The 25084-nt window shown below is 48.9% G+C and overlaps 1 protein-coding gene across 1 annotated transcript in view; it reads left to right on the forward strand.

Moving 5' to 3' along the window:
• Positions 1 to 8827: 8827 nt before the first annotated feature.
• The window catches only part of NPHS1 (NPHS1 adhesion molecule, nephrin), a 78478-nt gene continuing 62221 nt past the window's right edge, over positions 8828 to 25084 (forward strand). Inside the window, exons 1-2 of the mRNA XM_066606415.1 lie at positions 8828 to 8895; positions 20644 to 20715. Of these exons, the coding sequence (XP_066462512.1) occupies positions 20667 to 20715 (49 nt within the window). The 5' untranslated portion in view covers positions 8828 to 8895; positions 20644 to 20666. The remainder of the gene's footprint in view (positions 8896 to 20643; positions 20716 to 25084) is intronic.

Genomic DNA, 25084 nt, shown 5'->3' on the forward strand with positions numbered 1-25084 from the left:
CTTGCTCCATTGGTTGTAGGGGCCAGAACCATGAAGACTATGGTGTACCCTGACATTCTAGACAATGATGTGCTACTGAGAATGTGACAATACTCTGGGAATGGTCGGCCATACTTCCAACAAGTCAATGCGCCTCGTCGCGCATCAGCACTGTTTTACATTAGAGGATATGGATGCCCCACGATTGGACTGGCTGCACAGAATCTCAACCTGAAACCCACTGAACATCTTTGGAATGGACTGGAAAGTTAGGTCAGTTGTTTGCAGGATGAATTGAGGGAAATACCAACTGAAGTGTGTCAGACATTAGTATCTTATATCATTAGTGCCAAAGGAGCCCCACGAAGTTTTAACATATGGAAATAAATTCTACTTGTCCTTCTTGCTCGGGGGGTTCACTTACTTTTGGTAGGAAAGTTGCTATTTAAGTGATTCTCCGATGGATGACCGGAGCCTCTTCCGCCTTTGTACTTTGATTGCTCAGCTGACAGTAGGAATGATCTGGCAGTCTTCACTGATAGGCACAAGGTGTCACGTTATAAATAGAGGTGCGCGGCTGCGGTGAAGGCGGCTTATTTTCGGCTTGTGATAAGATATACATAGTATACCTCGCATATATTAACACCCCGACGCCAGGCGACATCTTCCATTCCCTCCTACTGCTGTCGCTGGGTGAATTCGGGATGCTTCTCGTACGTTGAAATCCTGAAGTATAAAGGAATGTTTACACGTTGCGATGTTGTCGCGGTTTTGGCGCCGCGCGGTCATCTTGGAATGGACGAATGTGTTAATTCAAGTCCACACAACGAGGCTGAACACTGAGGGTGGGCTCCACGGGGCTGCGAGGATCGCTTCCTTCAGCAGCAGATGGGGCACATTTATTACTGGCGCCGTGCCGGAATTCAGCTGTATGGCTTGCATCACATAGGCGTATTTGCTTGCGCAAATGTTGCGCACGCAATGTGCAGAGAATAGCGCCCTTTGACTTCAATGCATTCATTCAAATTTACGTATTTTGCGCCTGCATAAAAAAATTAGACATTCTCTATTTTTCTGCGTATTTGTGCATCAAAGGTCCCCATAGAAGTCAATGGCGGGGCAGAAATGCGCGCACAATACGCAAGAGATGCGAGAAAAACATCTTTTCTGCTGGAAAAACAAACATATCTGGAATTAATTAGACGTTCCAATCGCTCGTCTTTGTTTGATGCACGCAAATGAGAAGTACAGGAAAATACGCCAGTGCGCTCGCTAAAAAGCATAGTTTATTCCGCAAATACGCGGTGATCAGGCGTGCGCAAATGCACTTACGCTTGTGTGACGGCGGCCCAAGTTTTACAGTACATGGGATGACTGTTGAAGGCTTATACGTCTGCCAGCCGTCCCAGCGATAATCACTTCGGGCGCCCTCACACCGCTGTATTTGCGTACGCAAAATGTGCCCGTGCAATATGCAAAGAATGGAACCCATTGATGTCAGCGGTTTTTCCTCATTTCCCGCCTTTTGCGTGCTTTTGTCTTGCACACAAATAAAATAGGATATGCTGTATTTTCCTACCCATTTGTGCTGCAGAGGTCTCCATAGAAGTCTATAGGAGGTTCGCAAACGCACGCAATGCGCAATACGCTGCGCAATTACACTGGAAGAACATCTGGAACTCATTGGGCTAAATAGCCATTTAAAGTGGAGCGTGTTCGTGCGCCGCGCGCAAATAAGCCCTGCGTACGTAGAACGTTCAGTATGATGCGCCGGAACATGCACAAATGAACCTCGTTCATAGCGCAAGTGCATTGCGCTGAAGTATGCGCATTTGCGTATACGCTCGTGTGAAGGAGCCCTTAGCACGCCGGAGATCGCCTCCAGAGTAAACAGGCGTCATAGATGAATGATTGGCTGTTTACCCGACTGATTAACACTCCTGCATAAACTGAACAAGGAACGATAAGCGAATGAATTATCATGCAGTCTTCAATGTATACCGTATATACTATACATGTGTGTGTCCTGTATATGTATATACGTGTCCTGTCTATGTGTGTATATCCTGTATATACTATATATATATGTGTGTATATCCCGTATATACTGTATATATATATATATATATATATATATATATATATATATATGTGTGTGTGTTCTGTATATGTATATATATTTGTGTGTGTATATCCCGTATATGCTGTATATATATATATATATATATATATATATGGTGTTCTGTATATGTATATATGTGTGTGTATATCCCGTATCCACTGTATGTGTGTACTGTATATATGTATGTGTATATCCCGTATATACTGTATGTATGTGTGTATCCTGTATATGTATGCATATCCCCTATATACTGTGTGAATATATATATATATATATATATATATATATATATATAGTATATACTGTATGCATGTGTGTGTCCTGTATATATATATATCATAGAATCCTAGAATGGTAGAGTTGGAAGGGACCTCCAGGGTCATTGGGTCCAACCCCCTGCTCAGTGCAGGATTTACTAAATCATCCCAGACAGATGTCTGCCCAGCCTTTGTTTGAACACTTCCATTGAAGGAGAACTCCCCACCTCCTGTGGTAACCTGTTCCACTCATTGATCCTCCTCACTGTCAAATATCTAATCTGTGTCACCTCCCTTTCAGTTTCATCCCATTGCTTCTAGTCTTTCCTTGTGCAGATGAGAATAGATCCTTTAACCGTTCCTCATAGGACATGATTTGCAGACCGCTCACCATCTTGGTAACTCTTCTCTGAACTTTCTCCAGTTTGTCTATGTCTTTTTTAAAGTGGGGTGCCCAGAACTGGACACAGTATTCCAGATGAGGTCTGACTAAGGAGGAGTAGAGGGGGATAATGACCTCACGTGATCTAGACTCTATGCTTCTCTTAACACATCCCAGAATTGTGTGTTGCCTTTTTGGCTGCTGCATCACATTGTTGACTCATGTTCAGTCTGTGATCTATTAGTATACCCAAGTCTTTTTCACATGTGCTGCTGCTTAGCCCAATTCCTCCCATTCTGTATGTGCTTTCATCATTTTTCTTGCTCAGATGTAGGACTTTGCATTTCTCCTTGTTAAATCTCATTCTGTTAGTCGCCGCCCACTGTTCAAGATTTTCTAGAAGCGCCGGAATATTAGCCGCAGGCGCATATATGTAGGCAGCACATGACGGGGTTAACGGGGAGGCTAGGGTTAACAGTAGTTTGAGAGGTGTGTGTGTGTGTGGGGGGGTGAATAGGGAGGAGTAGTGGGGGAGACAGTGAGAAAGTGCGGGAAAAGCAGGAGGAGGAGCTCTTCAGTCGGCAGCAGAAGGAAGAAGGAGCAGAAGAGAAGAAGACGGAGACAGCGAGGAAGTCCCACTCACCCGCCCGTATGTTAGTAACTAGGGGTTAAGGCTTAGTTAGTGGAGGGGGGGGGGGGGGGGGGGGGGGTTATAGGTGCTATTTTACATTGTCATAGTGGCAGTTGGAGGGGGGGGGGTGGAGTTCCTGGAGCCAGTTCGGATGCGGGGTGGGGTGGGGGGGAGCGGAGGGCCGATGGCTACCTTTCCCCCCTTCCCGCCCCATGTTTGGTTTAGAGTGTGTGGTCGGTCTGTCGCCTCCCAGCTCTGTCAGGCCGGAGTCCCTGCGGAGACGTTTGGGCTGGCCTAGGAACGGCTAGCGGGTCTCTGAGTCGGGAGGAGGGCGACTAGGGGCAACCGGGTGTGTTCCCTCCCGAGTCGGCAATCTGGCGACGGGAGGACGGAACCGGGAAGGATTTTCGGTCTCCCAAGTCGGATAGTGGGAGAGCGGCGGGAGGCAGTACAGAAGATCCTTTTCCCTGTTAGTGAGGCGACAGAGGGGGTTGTAGGCTCCGGGGACTTTCCCCCTTTTCGGTGGGTTGTCTATTTTATACTGTGTTTTTACCTATTGTTAAAATTAAAAGTTAATAAACGGCCGCTGTGGCGAAAAATTTATCCAAACTAGAAGTGGTAGTGTATTGCTTTGAAGGTAAACGGTGAGGCTGGGTTAGGTCACAGAGGCACATCCGTAATACCCGCGTCAAGATCTTTTTGAATACTCTCTCTCTCTTCCCTAGCATTAGCTATCCCTCCTAGCTTTGTGTCATCGGCAAATTTTATCATTTTCCCATCAATTCTCTCCCCCAGATCATTTATAAAAATGTTGACCAACACTGGGCCTAGGACAGAGCCTTGTGGTTCCCCACTTGATACATTCTTCCACTTGGATGTGCAGCCATTTATGACCACTCTTTGAGTAGGATCACTCAGCCAGTTGTGAATCCACCTAACAGTTGCCTTGTCAATCCCATATTTGGTCATTTTTTCAATAATTATGGTATGAGATACTTTGTCAAATGCTTTACTAAAGTCAAGCTATACTATATCTACCGCATTTCCCTGATCAACCCAGTGGGTTATACCATCATAGAAGGAAATTAGATTCATCTGGCATGACTTGTTTGTACAAACCCATGCTGGCTCTGGTTAATTACTCCATTTTCATCCAAGTACTTGTATACATGCTGTTTGATAATTTGTTTAAAGCTGTTTCCCAGTATAGAAGTCAGGCTCACAGGCCTGTAGTTTCCTGAATCCACTTTCTTCCCTTTTTTTAAAGATAGGGACAACATTTGCCCTTTTCCAATCTTCTGGGACTTCTCCTGTTCTCCAGGAATTTTCAAGTAGTATGGTGAGTGGTTCAGCAATTACCTCCGCTGCTTCTTTTAGTATCCTAGGATGTAATTCACGATATTATGAGTGACTCAATGACTTCGGGATCATCACACCAATGGTTGGAACACAAATCTTGGACATTTTTGGCTGTGCGGTCTCGTCTTCAGGAGGATTCTTTTATGTCTTATGGTTTTGGAGCTTTAAAGGGGGTCTCAGGATTTTATCTGATCCCCCATCCACATGGTTCTCTATGGGAACACCAAAGTGTGGCAGCACGCCTGTGACCGCTGATGCATTCACACTAGGTGCCAGGGGTGCAGTGGTTGAACTATTACCAATCACTTGGTGCCACTCACATGGGCGGATGTGGGCTGTGTGTGATCTGCATGCTTTATGATTTACATTGCGCCACCTGCGTTTTTCTCACACGCTTGTCCTATTTTGGGATGTATTACGCATGGAATACGTCCATTATAGGCTATGGGGATTTAAAATATGCTGCAAACATGCATGTTACATGTATGTTAGCTGTGTACTACATATTACGTGCGCAAAAAATACATGTGCGATACGCCGCCCACATACACCCTAATGAGGGAACCCTTACCTACCACTCTGCATGTCTTGGGCTAAAACTTTTAGGGCTCATCAAGCATGGGCGTATATATGTTAGTGAGAGTGCGACATGATTGTGCTGTGAAGCGAGCGCTATCACATGCTTTCATGACGTATTTTTCTTATTTTGCGCTGCTGGGCCCGGTCACATCAGCGTGGGACAAACCCGGGCTGTGATTAAACTGGTTGAGCACCCCCCCCCCCATAGATTCCTACGGTGCCTAAATAGTTCAAGGTGTGTTCTTTTCCTTTCAAAATTGCGCGGTGTAATACGCAATTCCGCAGATATCGGGCGCGCACTAAAATAGAGCGTGCTGCGGTCTTTTTTTGCACGCCCAAAATAAAAGTTAGATTGAAAGTTACAGCGCTCCGCCAGCGATGCGTCACGTCAAACCACGACCGCGTATAACTCTCATCATGTGATGTCAATGGGATCGGGGAGTACGCCGCTGCCGGACACCGCAGAAGGATGGGCATGTTGGAACATCAGGAGTCGGGGGGCAGCCAGGACTCCCCATAATATGAGGGATTCCATCCAGAACGTTTGTCCCCGCATTCTGTTTACAACCACGATGAAGTAGCGCGGCACGCTGCATCGCCTCATCCCGTAGAATGTTGGAAGCGAACGCACCCGTCATAGTCAATGGCGTCCATTTGGCGCTTGCCAGTTCCATCGTATGACCGCTCCGCTCATCTACTGGCTGCTGTTTCCTGCTCCCATCATGGAGTGCTGATGAGAATGAGCCCTTCGTTGGTCGGCCGCGGTCCTGCTGTGAGCGGTGATTTCAGCGACATTCTTCTATTGCGTATGGCTGCCTTTCCAGAAGTGGCGGCAGGGTGAGGGTTAATCCCGCGGTCGCCTCCTCCCACGGCTCAGAGTTAATGAAGCCGGTGACTGGTTTAATATAATTCTGCAGGGATCTGGAGGAGCCGCTCCCTCCCTGATGTGACAAGTGTCAGCGGCCGAGACATTAGATTGTCAGCTTGGAAGTCGAGACGATCCGTCCGTGATTAATATTCTGTAGCCCTTGCTTCAGAATTCAGCGGGTAACGGCATGAATAGCAACTCCCTAATGTCGTCTGCGGGATCGCTAACGACATTGAGGCTGCTGTTAAGGCTCTTTTACACGAGCGCCGTCTTAACGCTCGGATAGCTATTTCAGCGTTAAATCGGGTGCACGAATAGCGTCCGTGAGCACGTCGCGGCTGCTACTAGCGGGATTACTGCTCCCCTCCCCCCCTCCCTTTACCGCCCGGTTCCAATAGGAGTCTATGGGAGCCGCCAACGCTGTACCGTCAAAAGATAAGAAGTCTCAGCGCCAAAAAAACGTACGGAATCGTGCTCTGCCCCCGGCCGGTGACCGTGCGACCGCATGCATGTGCAGTGCAGATATTTTTTTAATTACGGCAGGCCCGCGGATCGGATGGCTTCCATTAACTGCAATGTAAGCCGTCCGCCCGGAATCCGGGTTAAATAGAGCATACTGCCGCATGTGTGCGCGGAACAGAGGAATCTCCACGGACTTCTATGGGCAAATTGAGCCGCGGATCGCTGGCGCCGATGACAAGCGTGGGGTCCACAATTCAATTTGCCCGTGTGCAGGCGGCCTTACTGTCGCCCACAGTCTGACAATGCTCTTCAGCGTACAGGCTGCCCTCCATCAGCATCCGCCATTAAAGGGGATGTACCCATCCACAGGGGAGGTTACTTGCTGATTGGTGGGGGTCTCGCTGCAGAAACACACACTGATCTTGAGAACATGGGGTCCCGGATACTCTGAGCCCCCTAGAGAGGAGGAGACTAAATGGCGCGCTATTCGCACAAACGCTCCAGCGCTCCTTTGATTTTCAACGGGTCTGCGTAGATAGCGGATCAGCGAGCGCTCTGGTATTTCCGGCATGAATGGAGCGTGAAAGCCTGACCAGCGTTGCCATCACAGTGACGTCACCGTGGGGCGAGAAGTGACCGCAGTGACAGACAGAGGGGGACACGGGAGACATATTCTCGAGATCGGTGATGCTGTCAGCAGCGATACCCCCACTGATCAGCTGGTGTGAAGCACAGACTTCTGGCTGCTCATCCTGAGCTTCCTGGTTCACGAATGCCCATACAGATATGGCTCTCCTATGGGAACGTTCAGATCTTTTTTGCGCACCTAAAATTATTCATCCCGCCACGGAATTTCCGCTCGTCTGCAGGCGGCCTAACTAAACTTTTCATAAACTTTTGGCATGTCACCGTGAAATGTTAGAAGTTCTGATCGGTGGGCTCCACACACCGAGCCCCCCAGCAATCACTAAAACGATTTTTTGGCACCCATTTCTAGTGGTGTACAGACTGATGGAAACGCCCGAACGGGCACAGTCATCAGATGAGCGCTTCTGCCCACTCGTTTTACGGGATCAGCACCCAGACCTCCTCAAATCAACATTTATGACATACCGCAAAAAGTTTTTAAAAAATGTTGTTACTCTTTAATAAATCATTATAATGAATAGAATGCCAGGACTGCAGTGAAGACTGACACATGGAGCGAACGATAGGAGAGACGCAGCTGTTACATAACAAATGACAGTTGGCACCAGACCGAGATATCTCACAAACCCGCAGGAGAACGGAATGAGACAGGACCGAAGCAATTAATTCCTGACAAAGTTTCTATATTAGAAGCTGTAGCTACACTGCCACCTGCTGGTGACCGGAGAAGGTACATGAATACATGCTGATTCTTCGGGGTCCAGGACAATGGGGGTATTTGATGGGATGTGATCCCCCAGAATGAAGCGCTGGTGACTTCTAGGCTAGAGCTACATGGCAACGTGTCACGCTGCAACGTCACATCTAATGACTGTCAACGGCGTCGCAGTGCGACCTGCGAGATGGCGGTGGACGGTCACGAGTTTGATGAGACTTCTGCATAGAGATCTGCACAACTCTTAGGTATGCCAAGGTATACCAACCTGATGCAGACCAGAAGGATACTCTTTTTGGGTGAGGGTTTCCACAGACGAACGTATGCGCAAATGCGTTCTCGGCAACGGAGCGTATTTGCGCATGGACGAGCGTCAAGGGGCAAACCCTTTAAGTTGATTTTTTAAATCTGCCATAGACTTCTGCGGCAGCCTTCTGCATGAGATGCAGATTTATAGAGCAAGTCCTATCTTTCTCACGTGTAGGAATTGGGCGCGAGAAACACGCTGGCGAGAACTAATCCATTGAAATCAATGGCTTTGCTTTGTCAAGTCTTACGGACGCGAGTTGAATGCGCGCAAAAACCTGCACAAACACGTTGGTCTCTTTACGCCCTAAAGCTAAGGGTACGCTGCGTCTGAGGCCCGAGCGTGCGCCGCGTCCGTCCTGCGGAATGTGCAGACCGTGTGGGGTGGTCTGTGGGGGTCACAGGATATTGGGATGAGCGTGATGAGTCAGTCTTACAACTGCTGAGTACACGACTCCCACCATCTCCGACAGGGAAGGAGGGGAGACAGAAGGCTGTGTGAGAAGGTGCGAGAGCTCAGTCTGTGAACTGCCACACCGTCCTACCAGGCGGACACCGCAGCGTCCCCGCTACCTGCCTGCAGAGGGGTAAGTGCGTTCCATAACCGTCCTACTAAGTGCTACCTGCTGCAGCTCCCAACACACCTTGTTCTTGTATCCCTCAATCTCCTCACTTCTTGAAGGAACACTTACCATGCACTATTCCTTCATGTACTGTATTGTTCCCTGTTATCGGCCACTTTGGTAGTGACAGTTAGACTCTTCAATGGGATGAGTGACAGAAACCTTTATGTCACATATCTGCAGTGCTGAGAACCTTCTATGTCTGACTGATATCAACTCCTTATAACGCTCCAGTACTGATATAACCTCCAGAGACATTTATCTTATATGTGACTGATATCAGCTGCTCCTCTTATAACGCTTCAGTACTGATGTGACCAGAGACATTTATATCATATGTGACTGATATCAGCCGCTCCTTTTATAAAGCTCCAGTACTGATATAACCAGAGACATTTATATCCTATGTGACTGGTTATATCAGTACTGGAGCATTAAAAGAGTAGCTGATATCAGAGACATTTATATCATGTGTGACTGATATCAACTACTCCTCTTTTAACACTCCAGTACTGATATAACTTTCAGACATTTATATCATATGTAACTGATATCAGCTGCTCATTTTATAAAGCTCCAATACTGATATAGCCTCCAGAGACATTTACATCATATATGTGATATCAGCCACTCTTCCTATAACACTCCAGTACTGATATAACCTCCATATATGTGATATCAGCCACTCCTCTTATAAAGCTCCAATACTAATATAACCTCCAGAGACATTTACATCATATATGTGATATCAGACGCTCCTCTTATAACACTCCATATATGTGATATCAGCCACTCTTATAACGCTCCAGTACTAATATAACCTCCAGAGACATTTACATCATATATGTGATATCAGACGCTCCTCTTATAACACTCCAGCACTGAAATAACCTCCATATAAGTGATATCAGCCACTCTTATAACGCTCCAGTACTAATATAACCTCCAGAGACATTTTCATCATATATGTGATATCAGACGCTCCTCTTATAACACTCCAGCACTGATATAACCTCCATATATGTGATATCAGCCACTCCTCTTATAACGCTCCAATACTAATATAACCTCCAGAGACATTTACATCATATATGTGATATCAGACGCTCCTCTTATAACTCTCCAGTACTGATATAACCTCCATATATGTGATATCAGCCACTCTTATAACGCTCCTGTACTAATATAACCTCCAGAGACATATACATCATAAATGTGATATCAGCCACTCTTCTTATAACACTCCAGTACTGATATAACCTCCATATATGAGATATCAGCCACTCCTCTTATAACGCTCCAATACTAATATAACCTCCAGAGACATTTACATCATATATGTGATATCAGACGCTCCTCTTATAACACTCCAGCACTGAAATAACCTCCATATAAGTGATATCAGCCACTCCTCTTATAACGCTCCAGTACTAATATTACCTCCAGAGGCATTTACATCATATATGTCTGATATAGGCTGCTCTTCTTATAACATTCCAGCACCATCATAAGTATCTAACTTTAATGAAAAAATAACCTTTAAATCCCCTTGTTTCTGTAGAATGTTTGTTCTAACCCCCTCCTGCATCCAGTAAATGTGGTATGCTGTGTAAATGGCGCTCACAGGTGCAGCATTATTACAGAGTACATTATGTGTTATATCACGCCATGTCTTCTTCTTATCATTAATAAATCACATAATCCAGTGTTTTCCCACAATTCCAAGCACTGGAGCAGTCATCTATCTGGGAGGGATTTAGATCACTGTGCATACTGAGCTACCTGGTTCATGAGTAGAATGCCAGAACTGTAGTTAAGACTGACACAAAGTAACAATATAGAAATGTAACTCTGTATAACAATTGAGAATCAATGTAATGTCTATACAAAGTTGGGTGACAAACTACACAGGGTGACCATTCATGTTATCAGCCATCCATACAAGAGGATGACTCAGGAGCTGATACTTTTAGGTCATCTGATGACCCTTGGGAGATTAATTCTTTATATCTTCTTTTCCTTTGTATCAGCTTCTTGAAAACCCTTCACAATGAGATGAGATAATTATGTTACATTGTATCCGCATCAAAGACTGAGAGCAATCATTATGGTATAATGTGGTATAACCTTGATGTGATATCTGCGGTGAGAGTCTCCTCACTGATGTGACTGATCGGTCTCCGGGGTCATTACTCCCTTCTTTAATTATTCCTTTCATTAGTTGCTCTTTTGGGGGCCGTGTTGCTCTATATGGACACACTGTTCAGGTGGCTCCCAAATGTGTAATACAGGTTTATAGTCTTGTCTGAGGAGTTGACTGTCCATGTCCTTCAGTTCTGGAGCTACACCCCCCCAACTCCATTAATGCGCCCAAACATCTTCATGATGTCATTGTTCTCAGTGTGAGAAACAAAGTAATCTTGTAGATATGATACCTTTTGAAGGCTAACAAAGATACATGATGTGATAGCGAGCTTTCAAATCTACCTAGGGTGCTTCATCAAGCTTTACAAACTATGAGTTACATCCTATATTATACTCCACAGCTGCACTCACTATTCTGCTGGTGGAGTCACTGTGTGCATACATTACTTATCCTGTACTGACCCTGAGTTCCATCCAGTATTATACTGCAGAGCTGCACTCACTATTCTGCTGGTGGAGTCACTGTGTACATACATTACTTATCCTGTACTGATCCTGAGTTACATCCTGTTATACTCCAGAGCTGCACTCACTATTCTGCTGGTGGAGTCACTGTGTACATACATTACTTATCCTGTACTGATCCTGAGTTCCATCCTGTATTATACTCCAGAGCTGCACTCACTATTCTGCTGGTGGAGTCACTGTGTACATACATTGCTTATCTGTACTGATCCTGAGTTCCATCCTGTATTATACTCCAGAGCTGCACTCACTATTCTGCTGGTGGAGTCACTGTGTACATACATTACTTATCCTGTACTGCTCCTGAGTTACATCCTGTATTATACTCCAGAGCTGCACTCACTATTCTGCTGGTGGAGTCACTGTGTACATACATTACTTATCCTGTACTGATCCTGAGTTACATCCTGTATTATACCCCAGAGCTGCACTCACTATTCTGCTGCTGGAGTCACTGTGTACATACATTACTTATCCTGTACTGATCCTGAGTTACATCCTGTAGATCTTTTATTATAAAAGTAAAAAACATAACAATAAACAGAACATAAATATCGCTCACTTGGCATAAGACAAACATAAAGCAAAACCAAATCATCACTTATATTAACTGGACTTTGCCTTACTTCAGGACAAAGTAACAAAAGCAAAAGGTCCATCTGGTCCAAATAATACACACCGCACACTACACCAACCTGCACTCCAAACTACACTCACCCATCCTCACCAATACATATACACTACATACTACATATAACAATATACACACATGTGAGAAAACATCCCTAGCTCACAGGATCCAGCCTGAAATCCCAAGAAAGAAGAAAGAAAACTTGACTAATAACCGAAGCAATGATATAATAATAATGCAAACAACAACAAAAGTAATAATAATAACAATAATAAGAACAACCCAATACCTTTTTTTTTTTTTTAATGCCCGCCACCTAAAGAATAAAGCCTTACATAATCCTAAACTAACCCTATATCCAGACCAAACCACCACACACCCCAAACAACCCCCTACGGTGCAGCCACGGGAGCCACGCCTGCATCCCAAGTCCGTGCTCAATGTCTATGTCCAGGACGAGCCGAGCTGCACCGCATACACACACCCTGCCCGCCGCAGCCTGAGGGCCACGCCCGCACCAACAGTCCGTGCCCAGTGTTCATTGTCCGGGACGTGTCAAGCTACGGCTGAGGCATAAATCCCCCCCCCCCCCTCCCCCCAATAAACCCCCACCCAACCTATCTATAACCCCTAGCCCTATATACAAAACAAAACATAACATAACATATAACATTTCTTATACTACACAACTACAAACCAACACTACATATTAGTACCCGAAAGCCTAAGGTTCAGTTACCTGCAGCCGTACATACTTCATCTTTGACCGAAAAACAAAAACTCTACTAGTGTCACACTCAGCCCTCCACAAGGACTGGATATGATAAGCCGGGCACCGACCAAATAGAGAAAAACTATCCCTATAGTTAATCTGTCCCTACAATGTCCCTACTCCTTCCCTAAAACTTACCCTCAGAGAAACTGTCCCTACCTCTCCCTATTCTGTCCCTACAAAGACCCTAACAATAAGAAGACTGTCCCTAACGAAATACAAACCCTCTCCATAGGAGAGAGGCCTTAGTCGTGCCCAACCTCTCATAATCCAGAGAGCGCACCTTCACCAGGTCACCCAGGATGTTCCTATTCACCTCATCCACGGGGAGGATTTTCTCTTCCGTCGAAACTAAACACCGTGCGTTCCAAATGTGAAACCTGACCACTAGGCTGACTAAGAATAAAGTGCACCGGTCCCTGCCACCAAGGTCCCCGAATGCCCCATAGACCCATTCCGCATACGAGAGGCGTGCCAACCTGGGCCAACCAATGGAGGCTCCCACCCGTTTGTACACCTCTGTATTAAAGGGACACTGAAGCAGGAAATGCTCCATGCTTTCCAGTACGTTGCTGCACTCCTGGCGGGGGCAACCCCTATCCACCAGTGGCCTGCTCTTCAAGTTGCCCCTTACATACAGTCTCCCGTGGAAACAGCGCCAAGTCAAGTCCCAAAACTTCAAGGGGATCCTGTCAGAATTCAATAAACGTAACCCTCCCTCCAGGTCCCGACTTGGGCAGTCCTTGAGCGCCAGGGGCTTCTGGAAATGGGTCAGCAGAACCCTCTTATCGAGGAGTTTCCTCGACAGAGTTCTGATCTCCCACATCCCCAGACCCCACCGACGTATCATCTTCAGAACCACGGTAGCGTAAGCCGGAAGATGCCCGTGCGGCGTGCGAAGATCCTTCACTCGCCCTCCTGTCTCCCATTCCTGGAAGAAAGGCCGAAGCCATCCCCAACAGGAGAATACCCACGGAGGAGCCCTCTCTTGCCAGAGGTTGCCTATATTGATCTTAACAAAGGTGTTTACGAGAAACACCACGGGGTTGACCATAGATAACCCCCCTAGTCTCCTCGTGCGATATGTGACATCTCTCCTAATTAGGTTCAACCTGTTCCCCCACAACATTAGGAAGAACAGGTTGTAGACCCGGGTCCAGAGAGGTTCTGGCAAAATGCATACGCTGCCCAGGTAGATGAATAAAGGGAGCAGGTATGTTTTGATCAGGTTAACCCTTTCCCGAAGGGTCAAAGACCAACCCTTCCACTGGGCCACCTTCTGAGTGGCACCATCGAGCCTGACCACCCAATTTTGCATGGGGTAATCTCCCCGGCCGAATTTGATGCCGAGAACTTTAGCCGAGTCCTGGGGCACTGGAAGGGTGTCCGGGAGACTAAATGTAGGATCTCCCCTTCCTAACCAGAGACTTTCGCACTTATCCCAGTTGATGCCGGACCCGGATGCTTCCGAGTAGCGATCCACCTCTGCCATCACGTACTCTGCCTCCCCCCTCGAGGATACAAAGACGGTGACGTCATCAGCGTACGCTGCCACCCTGAGGGCGGCTTCCGGCACCGCCCGATCCATCCCGACCCCCGCCATAGGCCCACCATCAATCATCCTAAGGAAAGGATCAATGGCAAACACGTACAGCAAGGGGCTCAGAGGACAACCCTGACGGACGCCAGACCCAACCTCAAATGGGTGGCCGACCCAACCGTTCACTAGCGGGAAAGTCTCAGCCCCCGCGTACAATGTCTTGAGCCAATTGACAAACCCCACTGGCAGGCCATATCTCAGAAGAACAGACCAGAGGTACTCGTGATTAACCCGATCAAACGCTTTGGCCTGATCCAAGGACAGCAGGTACCCCTCCCAGTGACCAGCCCTACCCTGCTCCACTGCCTCCCGGACACCTAGAACAGCACTAAAGGTGCTACGGCCTGGAACAGAGCAATGCTGGGCGCCCAAGAGGAGCCGGGGTGCAAACTTGACCAGCCGATTAAACAGCACTTTTGCCAGAACCTTCCTGTCCGTATTGAGAAGCGCTATGGGACGCCAGTTCTCAATACGGCTCGAGTCTTTACCCTTTGACAGAAGGACCAAAGCCGACCTCCTCATTGACTTTGGGAGAGTGTCCGAGGAAAGACACTCATTGAAAACCTCAGTCAAGAGGGGACTCAAGAGGTCCTTAAAGGTCTTATAGTACTCAGATGTTAAGCCATCCGGTCCTGGCGATTTTTTGAGCGCAAGCCCATCAATCGCCAGTTTAACTTCCTCTATGTTGATCTCCTCTGTCAAAACATTAAGGAAGATGTCATCCCCTGGCTCAGGAACAGCTTCAGCCAGGAAAGCCGACATCACATCTCGATCTAGATCCCTCTTCCTCAAAAGGTGCGAGTAGAAGGATCTGATGACTTCCAGAATCCCTGATCTGGACCTGTTCAGAGATCCCGTACCGTCGATCAGTCCAGTGACAACTTTACGATTCACTGACATCTTGCAGTTTCTGTAAGGGTCAGGTGAGTGGTACTTCCCGAAGTCCCTCTCAAAAACCAAAGATGCGTGCCTATTATACTGGCACCCTTTGAGCAAAGACTTCACTCTGGAGATCTCCTCGCGGCTACCTCCAGTCGAGATGAGATGTTCGAGTTTCCTCCTCAGGCCCTGATAAAGACGATACTTACTCAGGCTCCTGAGGCTAGAGAGCTGGCGGAAGAACCTCGCAGCCCTGATCTTGAATATCTCCCACCACTCTGACTTACTGCTACAAAGATCCAGTAATGGTACCTGGCTCTGCAGAAAATCCTCAAAGGACTGTCTTATCTCTGCTTCCTCCAGGAGTGATGAATTCAGCCTCCATAAGCCTCTACCCATCCGGGGGGTCTCTGCAACATTCAGGGAAAACAAAATCAGACAGTGGTCGGAGAATTCTACCTCAACAACAGAAACTGGTGAAGAGATGGCTTCCTCCTTCAAATAAAACCTATCTATTCTAGACCTGCACTCGCCTCTATAATAGGTGAAACCCGTGTGGCCTGGGGTGTGCCGGATGTGGACATCCACCAGGCGAGCTTCGCTAGCTATGCTATTAAGCGCGACGCTATCATAAGTCAGCTTGCCTAGGGAGCCTCCCCTGTCACGGGTCCTCGTGACTGCGTTAAAGTCACCCCCAAAGATCACCTGCCGACTGGTAAAAAGGTACGGCTTGATCCTCATAAAGAGATCTTTGCGGTCCCGCTTGGTTTGGGGACCGTAGATGTTGATTAGCCGAAGCTCTTGTCCCTTCATGAGAACATCCAGGATCAGGCACCTCCCTATTTCTAACTCGATAACCCGTCGGCATTCAACCGCTGCGGTAAAAAGTACCGCCACTCCGCTATATGGCTCGGCCGCAAGAGACCAGTAAGATGGACCAGACCTCCATTCCCTCCTTGCCTTATGCACAGCTGCCAAATTTGGCAGCCTGGTCTCTTGCAAAAACAAAATGTCAGCTTCAACGTGGCCGAGAAAATCAAAGGCCGCAAATCTAGCCATATCAGATTTAATGCTGGCAACATTAATGGATGCCAGCGTCAACGGAGCGGGTGCCGCCATCATTGGTGATTGAGTTAGATGGCTTTCTTCTTCCCACCCCCCTTCTCATCCGGGTCTGAGGATGACCCCTTGCCACGTTTCTTGGACACTGAAAGGTCCATGGCAAGGGGCTCCTCGACCTCGTCCTCCTTGTCACTGGGCTCTGGGCCAGCCCTCCCCCTGGAGGTCACCAAACCCCCATAAGAGGAAGGCTCAGCACCCCCTGTAGGCCCCACGCTTGTCCTAGGCATCTCTTCCTCCGAGGACGAGAGAGCTTGGTACCTGTTGGAGAGCCCAACAAGAGGAGAGTTTGGATTGCCTTCCTGCACCTGGCCCGTTGCAGGGGAAGATTTCCCTTCCCTTTTTTTCATTTTCTTGGAGCCCTGCTTGCGCTTTTTCTTTTGCCACTCATCCTTGCCCTCACCCACACTTTCATAGTGGGAAGAATCTGAATAAGTGGCATCCTCTTCCCTTTGGATCCTCCTGACCTCCTCATCCAGCTCCCTGTCCCCTGGAGCCTCAGCCACATGATTTGCATCCGGAGCAGGGGCCAGCATTGACCCACCTGCCACCTGGGTTTCCACCAGCTCCCTGCCCCTTCCGCGCTTCTCTTGGCGCCTTAGCTTGGCTGCCCCAGCATGTTTGTTCTTCCTTGGCTCCTGGGCTCCATCGCCTCTGCTGGTCCCCTCCCCTGCAGAAGCAACCTCACGGCTCTCCTCCGCTGGGGCCCTGACCGCATTGGCAAAAGAGCGTGGACAGCGACTGAATGGGTGACCGAGGTCACCACACAGGTGACACCTAATCTCTGTACAAGATGCCGCAAGATGACCTACCTCGCCACACAGAGCGCACTTGATGACGTTACAGGCTGCACTCAAATGTGTGGGGTCGCCGCACTTGTGACAGAGCTTCGGCTGCCCCTGGTAGAAGGCCAAGATACGATCCCTGCCAAGGAAAGCCGCGGATGGTATGTGGGCCACCGAATTCCCTGAACGCTTAAGTTTCACCATAAACGTCCAGGCTCCGGACCAGATGCCGTGTTCGTCCCGGTTCTTATTGGGCATATCCACCACCTCTCCATACCGACTTATCCAAGTCATGATATCATAACAAGAGAGGGACTCGTTACGAGTCAAAACGGTCACTCTCTTGACTCCAGTCTGGCGGGTTACCACTTGTGCAGCGAAACCGCGCCAGCCGGGCTCGTCCTTCATCAGCTCATAATTCCCCCAGAAGAGCTCCAGGCCCTCCGGGCGAGCAAAGCTGATGTCGAACTCAGACGTGCCATAAGGATGGATCAGGGCATAGATGTCATTTGCCCTGAAACCCATCTTCAGCAGAAGCTCCACCACCTTACTCCTGGATGGGCACGCGTCATTGCCTCTCCACTGAAGACGAGCCACATTCCTACGGCCAATGTCCTGCCCGGTTGTCGGCAGGGACCAGACGGTCTCCCCCCTTTGTTCTCGGAAGGCACCAAGACCATGTCTCTCCACCCAGAGAGACAAATCCACAACTCTGCCCCCTACATTCATCGAGCTCTCCCCCCTCCTCAAGGCCTCCAGGAGGCGCTGTTGCAAAACGCCGTCCCCAGAGCCCAAAGACGAGGAGGACGCATCCCCCCTCCCTCCAGCGGCGACACTGGCATAACTTCTACCAGATGTTGTCGCCGCTGGAGGGGCGACTGGATCCTGACCCACCCCCTGACTACCCTCCAAAGCCCCACCCTCCCGTACAAAAGGTGGCATACCAGCCGGGGAATCGGGGACACCTGTTCCTGCAGGAACAGGGGCAGCAGGAACAGGGGCAGCAGGGGTACCAACAGCCGCATCCATTACCGCACTCACTTCTCCATTAGCTGCTGGACCAGGACCCATGTTACCTTTACTCTTAATTTTCTCTTTATGCCCTGAGGGCAAGTCCATGGCACCTTTGGTGGGTGGCTGAAGATGTACTTCAACATTTCTTTTGACATTGGTGGCTGTAGCTCCGCCCACCTTAGCCACTCTTGGATTTGCAGTTCCCCCAGCTTTCCTTCCAGCAGCAGAAGGATGTTTACCATGTGTGGGAGGATCGGCAGACCCAGCCACCACCCCCTGCGTCCCCTCTGCACCGGAAAGGCGCTTTAGGGACACAGGGGGGACAGCTAAGCTACCACCGGTGGGACCTGGCGCCGGATCACGCCCCCCTCCCACTGGGATGTGACCAACAGCGCCAGCACCTCTGGACTGGCCGCGACTCTTCGCTTTCCGAACGCTCTTCTCCACCTCCTTTACTCCTCCATTCCCACTACTAGCACAAGTGGGCTTGGAGTTTTGGGCCGCATTAACCCTCTCTTCCCCAGTCCCCTGCACCGGACCCACCATAGAGCCCGGGACTAGGAGCTCAGGGTTACCACCCTGGTCTGACTTTTCAGCCAAACCAGAGTGCTTGGTGACATAAACGAACTTTTCTTGAATATACGTTTTTTCCTTTTTCCTCCTCTTTTTGCTTGAGGTTTCTGGGGGCAAATCCTTTCCAAAGTAGCAGGATTGTAGCCTCTCTGGGGACTCCTGCAGCTGTATCTGCCGCATTATCAGCGCCCCCTCTCCACTGCTGCTGCAGCTGTCGTCGGTGTCCTCCTGGTCAGATTCGCCTGACGTGGGGGGCAGGCTGACCTGTTCAGCTGGAATGCTGGGCCCAGTAGTCCCACCTGGCAGCGACGATTGCTGCTCACCAGAGCACCCAGCTCGCCCATCCTCAGCACTGTCTGATTCGCCTGTGCTGCTGCTTGAGCACCTGGCAGAGCGCTCTTTAATAGCAGCGCTGCTCACCGACGCCATTTTGCTAAACCTTTCGTCGTTTAACAGTTTTTCTTTGAAAGGCCCGCTTCTTTGCAGAATCCTTTCCCTCTCCTCTGCATAAAACTCAATGGCCTCCTCACAGGCTTCAATCTGCCGCGATATGGCTAACTTCCTGGTGCGGGATCTGGCCCGCTCCGCATCATAGCGGGCAACGTGCAGCTCCTGCTTATATTTATTCAGCTGCCTCCCGACATGCCCAAAGTCCTTCATATACTTGGCAATGCGTGATGCCACATCCGTTACAGACTCGCCCTCCCTGCGATCAGCCCAACTTGCCTGCAAACGTTGTTTTGCCGCATGGTCCTCCACTCTCTTCCTCTGGCTGCGGGTCCTCTTGGGCTCCTCCAGGGGAGTCAGGGTGACATTGCTGCCACTCCGACCAGGTGTTCTCCCCTCCTGGGGTGCAGTCCTCCCTCCCCCCGACCGAGGCCAGAGGGAGGAGGTCTGGGACTCCATGGCTGGAGCAAGCCCAGCACCTGTAGACTTGGCTGGGTAAGCTTTCCTCTTACTGGTGACCACACCCTGGATCCTGCAGAGCTCTCACACACCCAACCTTCTCCAGAGCTGCACTCACTATTCTGCTGGTGGAGTCACTGTGTACATACATTACTTATCCTGTACTGATCCTGAGTTCCATCCTGTATTATACTCCAGAGCTGCACTCACTATTCTGCTGGTGGAGTCACTGTGTACATACATTGCTTATCTGTACTGATCCTGAGTTCCATCCTGTATTATACTCCAGAGCTGCACTCACTATTCTGCTGGTGGAGTCACTGTGTACATACATTACTTATCCTGTACTGCTCCTGAGTTACATCCTGTATTATACTCCAGAGCTGCACTCACTATTCTGCTGGTGGGGTCACTGTGTACATACATTACTTATCCTGTACTGATCCTGAGTTACATCCTGTTATACTCCAGAGCTGCACTCACTATTCTGCTGGTGGAGTCACTGTGTACTTACATTACTTATTCTATACTGATCCTGAGTTACATCCTGTATTATACTCCAGAGCTGCACTCACTATTCTGCTGGTTGAGTTACTGTGTACATACATTACTTATCCTGTACTGATCCTGAGTTTCATCCTGTTATACTCCAGAGCTGCACTCACTGTTCTGCTGGTGGAGCCATGCACTACATTACTTAACCTTTATTGTACTCCAGAGCTGCACTCGTGTGATTCCTGAATTGTCTGATGTATTATCACAGATACCATCCAGTAAGGGAGGGACATGGAACCTGTCACAGTCATCCTGACCTGCTGTCTCGGTATTTTTGGAGGTATGTATAGCGTTGGATTATCTACTCCCTTGTGTCCTATTTTTTCTTAGAGCTGTCTAGTAGTATGCAGTCCATTTAGTGCCCCAGTTCCATGTTTCCAGTTTTTTAGTGTCCAGTCCCTGGTGTCTTGTGGTTTATAGCCCACTCCCTCATGTCTGTTGCTTCAGTGTCCAGTTGCTGGTGTTTTATGGATTATAGTCTAGTCCTTTGTGTCTAGTGGCCAAGATCCTGATCCCTAATGGCATGTTCTTTATAGTCCATTCCTTGGTATTATATTACCTTTGTACCTGGTCCACAGGTGTTCATTGGCTTATTATGATGTCTTGCAGATTATATTCCAGTCCCTGACATTTATTGGTTTAGTGCCTAGTCCTTGGTGTCTTGTGGTATATAGTCTGTTTCATGGTGTCTATTGGCTTTGTAACCAGTCCCTGGTATGTATAGGCTTAGTGCCTGGTCCCTGGTGTCTTTTGGTATGTACTTCAGTCTATTTAGTGTCTATTGATTTAGTGCCCAGTCCCTGGTTTATATTCCAGTCCCTGGTGTCTATAGGCTTAGTGCCTGGTCCCTGGTGTCTTGTGGTTTATAGTCCATTCCATGGTGTCTATTGGCCAGGTGCCTGGTCCATGGTGTGTGGGACCAGTGCTTAGTGCCTGGTCCCTGGTGTCTTGTGGTTTATAGACCATTCCATGGTGTCTATTGGCTAGGTGCCTGGTCCATGGTGTGTGGTCCATGGTGTCTGTTCGTTTAGTGCCTGGTCCCTGGTTTCTTGTGGTATATACTCTATTCTTTGATATTTATTGGCTTGGTCTCTAGTGTGTATAAGCTTAGTTTCTGGTCCATGCTGTCTTGTGGTTTATAGTATCGTCTTTGGTATGTATTGCCTTAGTATCTGGTCTTTACCATTGTAACCAGTTTCCACTAATCTAGTGACCTAATCCCCAGTGTCTAGTGATTTGATGTCCCAATTACCAGTTCCAGGTTTTCTAGTGGTAAATAATCCCTGGTGTCTAGTAGTTTATTGTCCCTGGTGTCAAGAGGATTAGAGTATAATGCTATAGTTCTCCCGATCCTTGGTATCTACTGGTTTTTATTCCCTAGTGTCCAGTGCTTTATTGTACCAGTTTCTGATGTCCAAAGATTTAGCATCTCAGTTCTTGATGTCTAGCAATTTTTTGGAATCTCATGATTTAGATCCCCAGTCTCCAATGTCCACTGGTTTTGTTACGGCACTCTGACCCCCTCACCGAAGGGACAAAGGGTTTCAACAAGGACTTGTGGAAAACCCTATGCATTTTCCACGTGGCTGGCAACTTAAGTTCGTACGCTAGCGGGTTAATTACTCGCGTGATGGAAAAAGGGCCTACAAAGCGCGGCGCCAGTTTTAAGGATAGGACCTTCAATCTTAGGTTCCTGGATGACAGATACACCTTCTGACCCACCCTGTAAGGTTCCGAAACTGAGAGGCTTCTCCCACTGCGCAACTGCATGCGAGACCCCACTACCTCCAGATTCTTCTGTACTTTCTTCTATACCCCCTGCAGCTCATCAGTGGCGACATTAGCTGCAGGACAGGCAGACGGGGTAGGAAGAGAAGTAAGGAAACGGGGATGCTGGCCATAAACGCACCAAAACGGAGAGACCCCAGTGGAAGAACTGGTACGGTTGTTCAGTGCAAACTCAGCCAACGGCAGAAATTCAACCCACCGATGAGCCTTTTCACTTGCAAACAGCCTTAAATATTGCACCAAATCCTGGTTCTTCCGCTCAGTTTGACCATTAGTCTGCGGGTGGAATGCTGAGGAGAATGAAAGCGAAGTCCCAAGGTTTCTGCAAAAGGCCCGCCAAAACTGCGCCACGAACTGAACCCCCCGATCGGAAACAATGTTCTCAGGGACTCAATGGAGGCGAACAATTTCTTTAACGAAGACCTGAGCAAATTCAATCACCGAAGGAAGTTTCTCTAACGCCACAAAATGGGCCAGCTTAGAGAAACGGTCCACCACCACCAGAACGGTGGTGAACCCCTGTGACTCTGGCAAGTCAGAAATAAAATCTACCGAAAGGTGCGACCAGCAGCGCGACGGCACAGGCAACGGTCTCAGAGGACCCTCCGGCGATTCTTGCCGCGAGCGCAGACAGAGCACCCCCTTACGAAGTCACGTATCTGACGAGACATGCCAGGCCACCAGTAGAGCCTGGAGCAGAGATCCAGAGTCTCTTGCACTCCTGGATGACCCGCGAAAGCTGACGAGTGGGACTCTTCAATAACCGTGATGCGTAATGATTCTGGCACAAACCATCAGCCCTCTGGAACCCCCGGTGAGGCGTCCTGCTGAGCACTCCGAAGGCGGGGAATGAGCCCAGAGTCCACCGCCGCAACCACAACCCTAGGTTCCAGGATATTTTCTGGAGGCAGCGACTCACATTCTGGCACCTCAAAGCTCCGCGAGAGAGCATCAGCCTTGACATTCTCAGTCCCCGGGAGATACGTCACTACGAGGTTGAATCTAGAAAAAAACAATGCCCACCTGGCCTGATGTGCGGTGAGGCGCTTAGCATTGTCGAGGTATACTAGGTTCTTGTGATCAGTGTACACCGTGACGGGATGTCTAGCGCCCTCAAGATGGTGACGCCACTCTTCTAAGGACCCCTTGATGGCCAATAGCTCTCGATTGCCTACATCGTAATTCCGCTCTGCCGAACTGAACTTCCGTGAGAAAAAGGCACATGGACTGTAGCCAGCCCTCCCGCTAACCACCTGAGACAACACAGATCCAGCCCCCACCTCAGATGCATCAACCTCCATGAAGAAGAGGTGTAGCGGGTCAGGTTGGACGAGCACCGGGGCGGCCGAGAACGCCCTTTTGAGACGATCAAACGCCCCCAGGGCTTCAGGTGACCATCTTACCAAGTCAGCCCCCTTCCTGGTAGGGTCGGTCAATGGTTGAGCGATGACCGAGTATTTTAATGAACTCGCGATAGAAATTCGCAAAACCTAAGAACCGTTGGAGTGCTTTCAGGTTACCTGGTCGGACCCACTGGGAGATAGCTGCCACCTTATCTGACTCCATTTGCACAGAAGTCGGAGAAATTACGTACCCCAGAAAGGACACTTGTTGAGTGCCAAACAGACTCACGTAACCGGGTTAGTACCAACCTAAGGTGCTGCACATGAGAGTCCCAGTCAGGAGAATATACCAGGATGTCGTCGAGGTAGATGACTAAAAACACCCCCAGGATGTCGTGAAAGACCACATTCATAAACCCCTGGAAGACCGCAGGGGCATTACAAAGGCCGAATGGCATCACAAGACATTCAAAGTGTCCCAACGGGGTATTGAATGCCGTCTTCCATTCATCCCCCTCGCGGATTCGGATCAAATTATAAGCCCCTCTTAAATCCAGTTTAGAAAAACAGTGGGCTCCCACCACCTGATTCAGGAGGTCAGGAATCAGAGGCAGAGAGCATTGGTTCTTGACTATGATCTGATTCAAGGCCCGATAATCTACACAAGGCCTCAATGTCCCATCCTTCTTCTCGACTAAGAAGAGACCTGCCCCAGCAAGGGAACGGGATGGCCTAATATGATGTTTGGCCAGGGACTCCGTAATATAGGCCTTGAGAGCTTCGTGCTCGCGCCAGGATAAGTTAAAAATGGCTCCCTTAGGGATGGGCTTATTTGGAATAAGGTCTATCCCACAATCCCACTCTCTGTGGGGAGGCAGGGTCTCTGACAGGCTTTTAGAAAACACATCCCGGAAGTCAGACAAGCATTCTGGGACGAGCGCGGCATCTACTGAGCAGAGAGGAAGGGGAGCAAGATGGCCCTGGCAGGATGGGCCCCAATGAGTCAGTTCCCGGGTGGTCCAATTGAATTGGGGGTTGTGCAACGCCAACCATGGCATCCCTAGTACCATGTCTACCGCCATTTTCTCCATCACCAGGAATGATAGTTCTTCCGAGTGGAGAATCTCCACAGTGAATTGTAACCCTGGGGTCTTCCATCGTACCAGGCTTGTAGCAAGAGGGGTAGCATCAGTGCTGGTAAAACGAATTGGCGTCTTCAGCGCCACAAATTCAGCCATCAGGGGTCTAACGAAACACAGGCTTATCAGGTTAGCGGCCGCTCCGGAATCAATAAACGCCTGCCCTGGTCGGGAAAAATTCTGGAAACTAACCTGACAAGGTACCTGAAGTCCTAGACGATCCTCCCTACAATCGCCTAGGACTTGGAGTTTTCCGCCGGTTCCGACTGTGAGCGCTGAAGCCTCAGGGGGCAGGTGATCACCCGATGTCCAGCTTTCCCGCAGTAGAGGCAGAGATGATGCAGCAATCGAATCCGGCGTCGCTCTTTGGGGTCCAGCA

Source organism: Eleutherodactylus coqui, chromosome 6 (assembly GCF_035609145.1).
Source record: "Eleutherodactylus coqui strain aEleCoq1 chromosome 6, aEleCoq1.hap1, whole genome shotgun sequence".
Classification (NCBI taxonomy): Eukaryota; Metazoa; Chordata; class Amphibia; order Anura; family Eleutherodactylidae; genus Eleutherodactylus; species Eleutherodactylus coqui.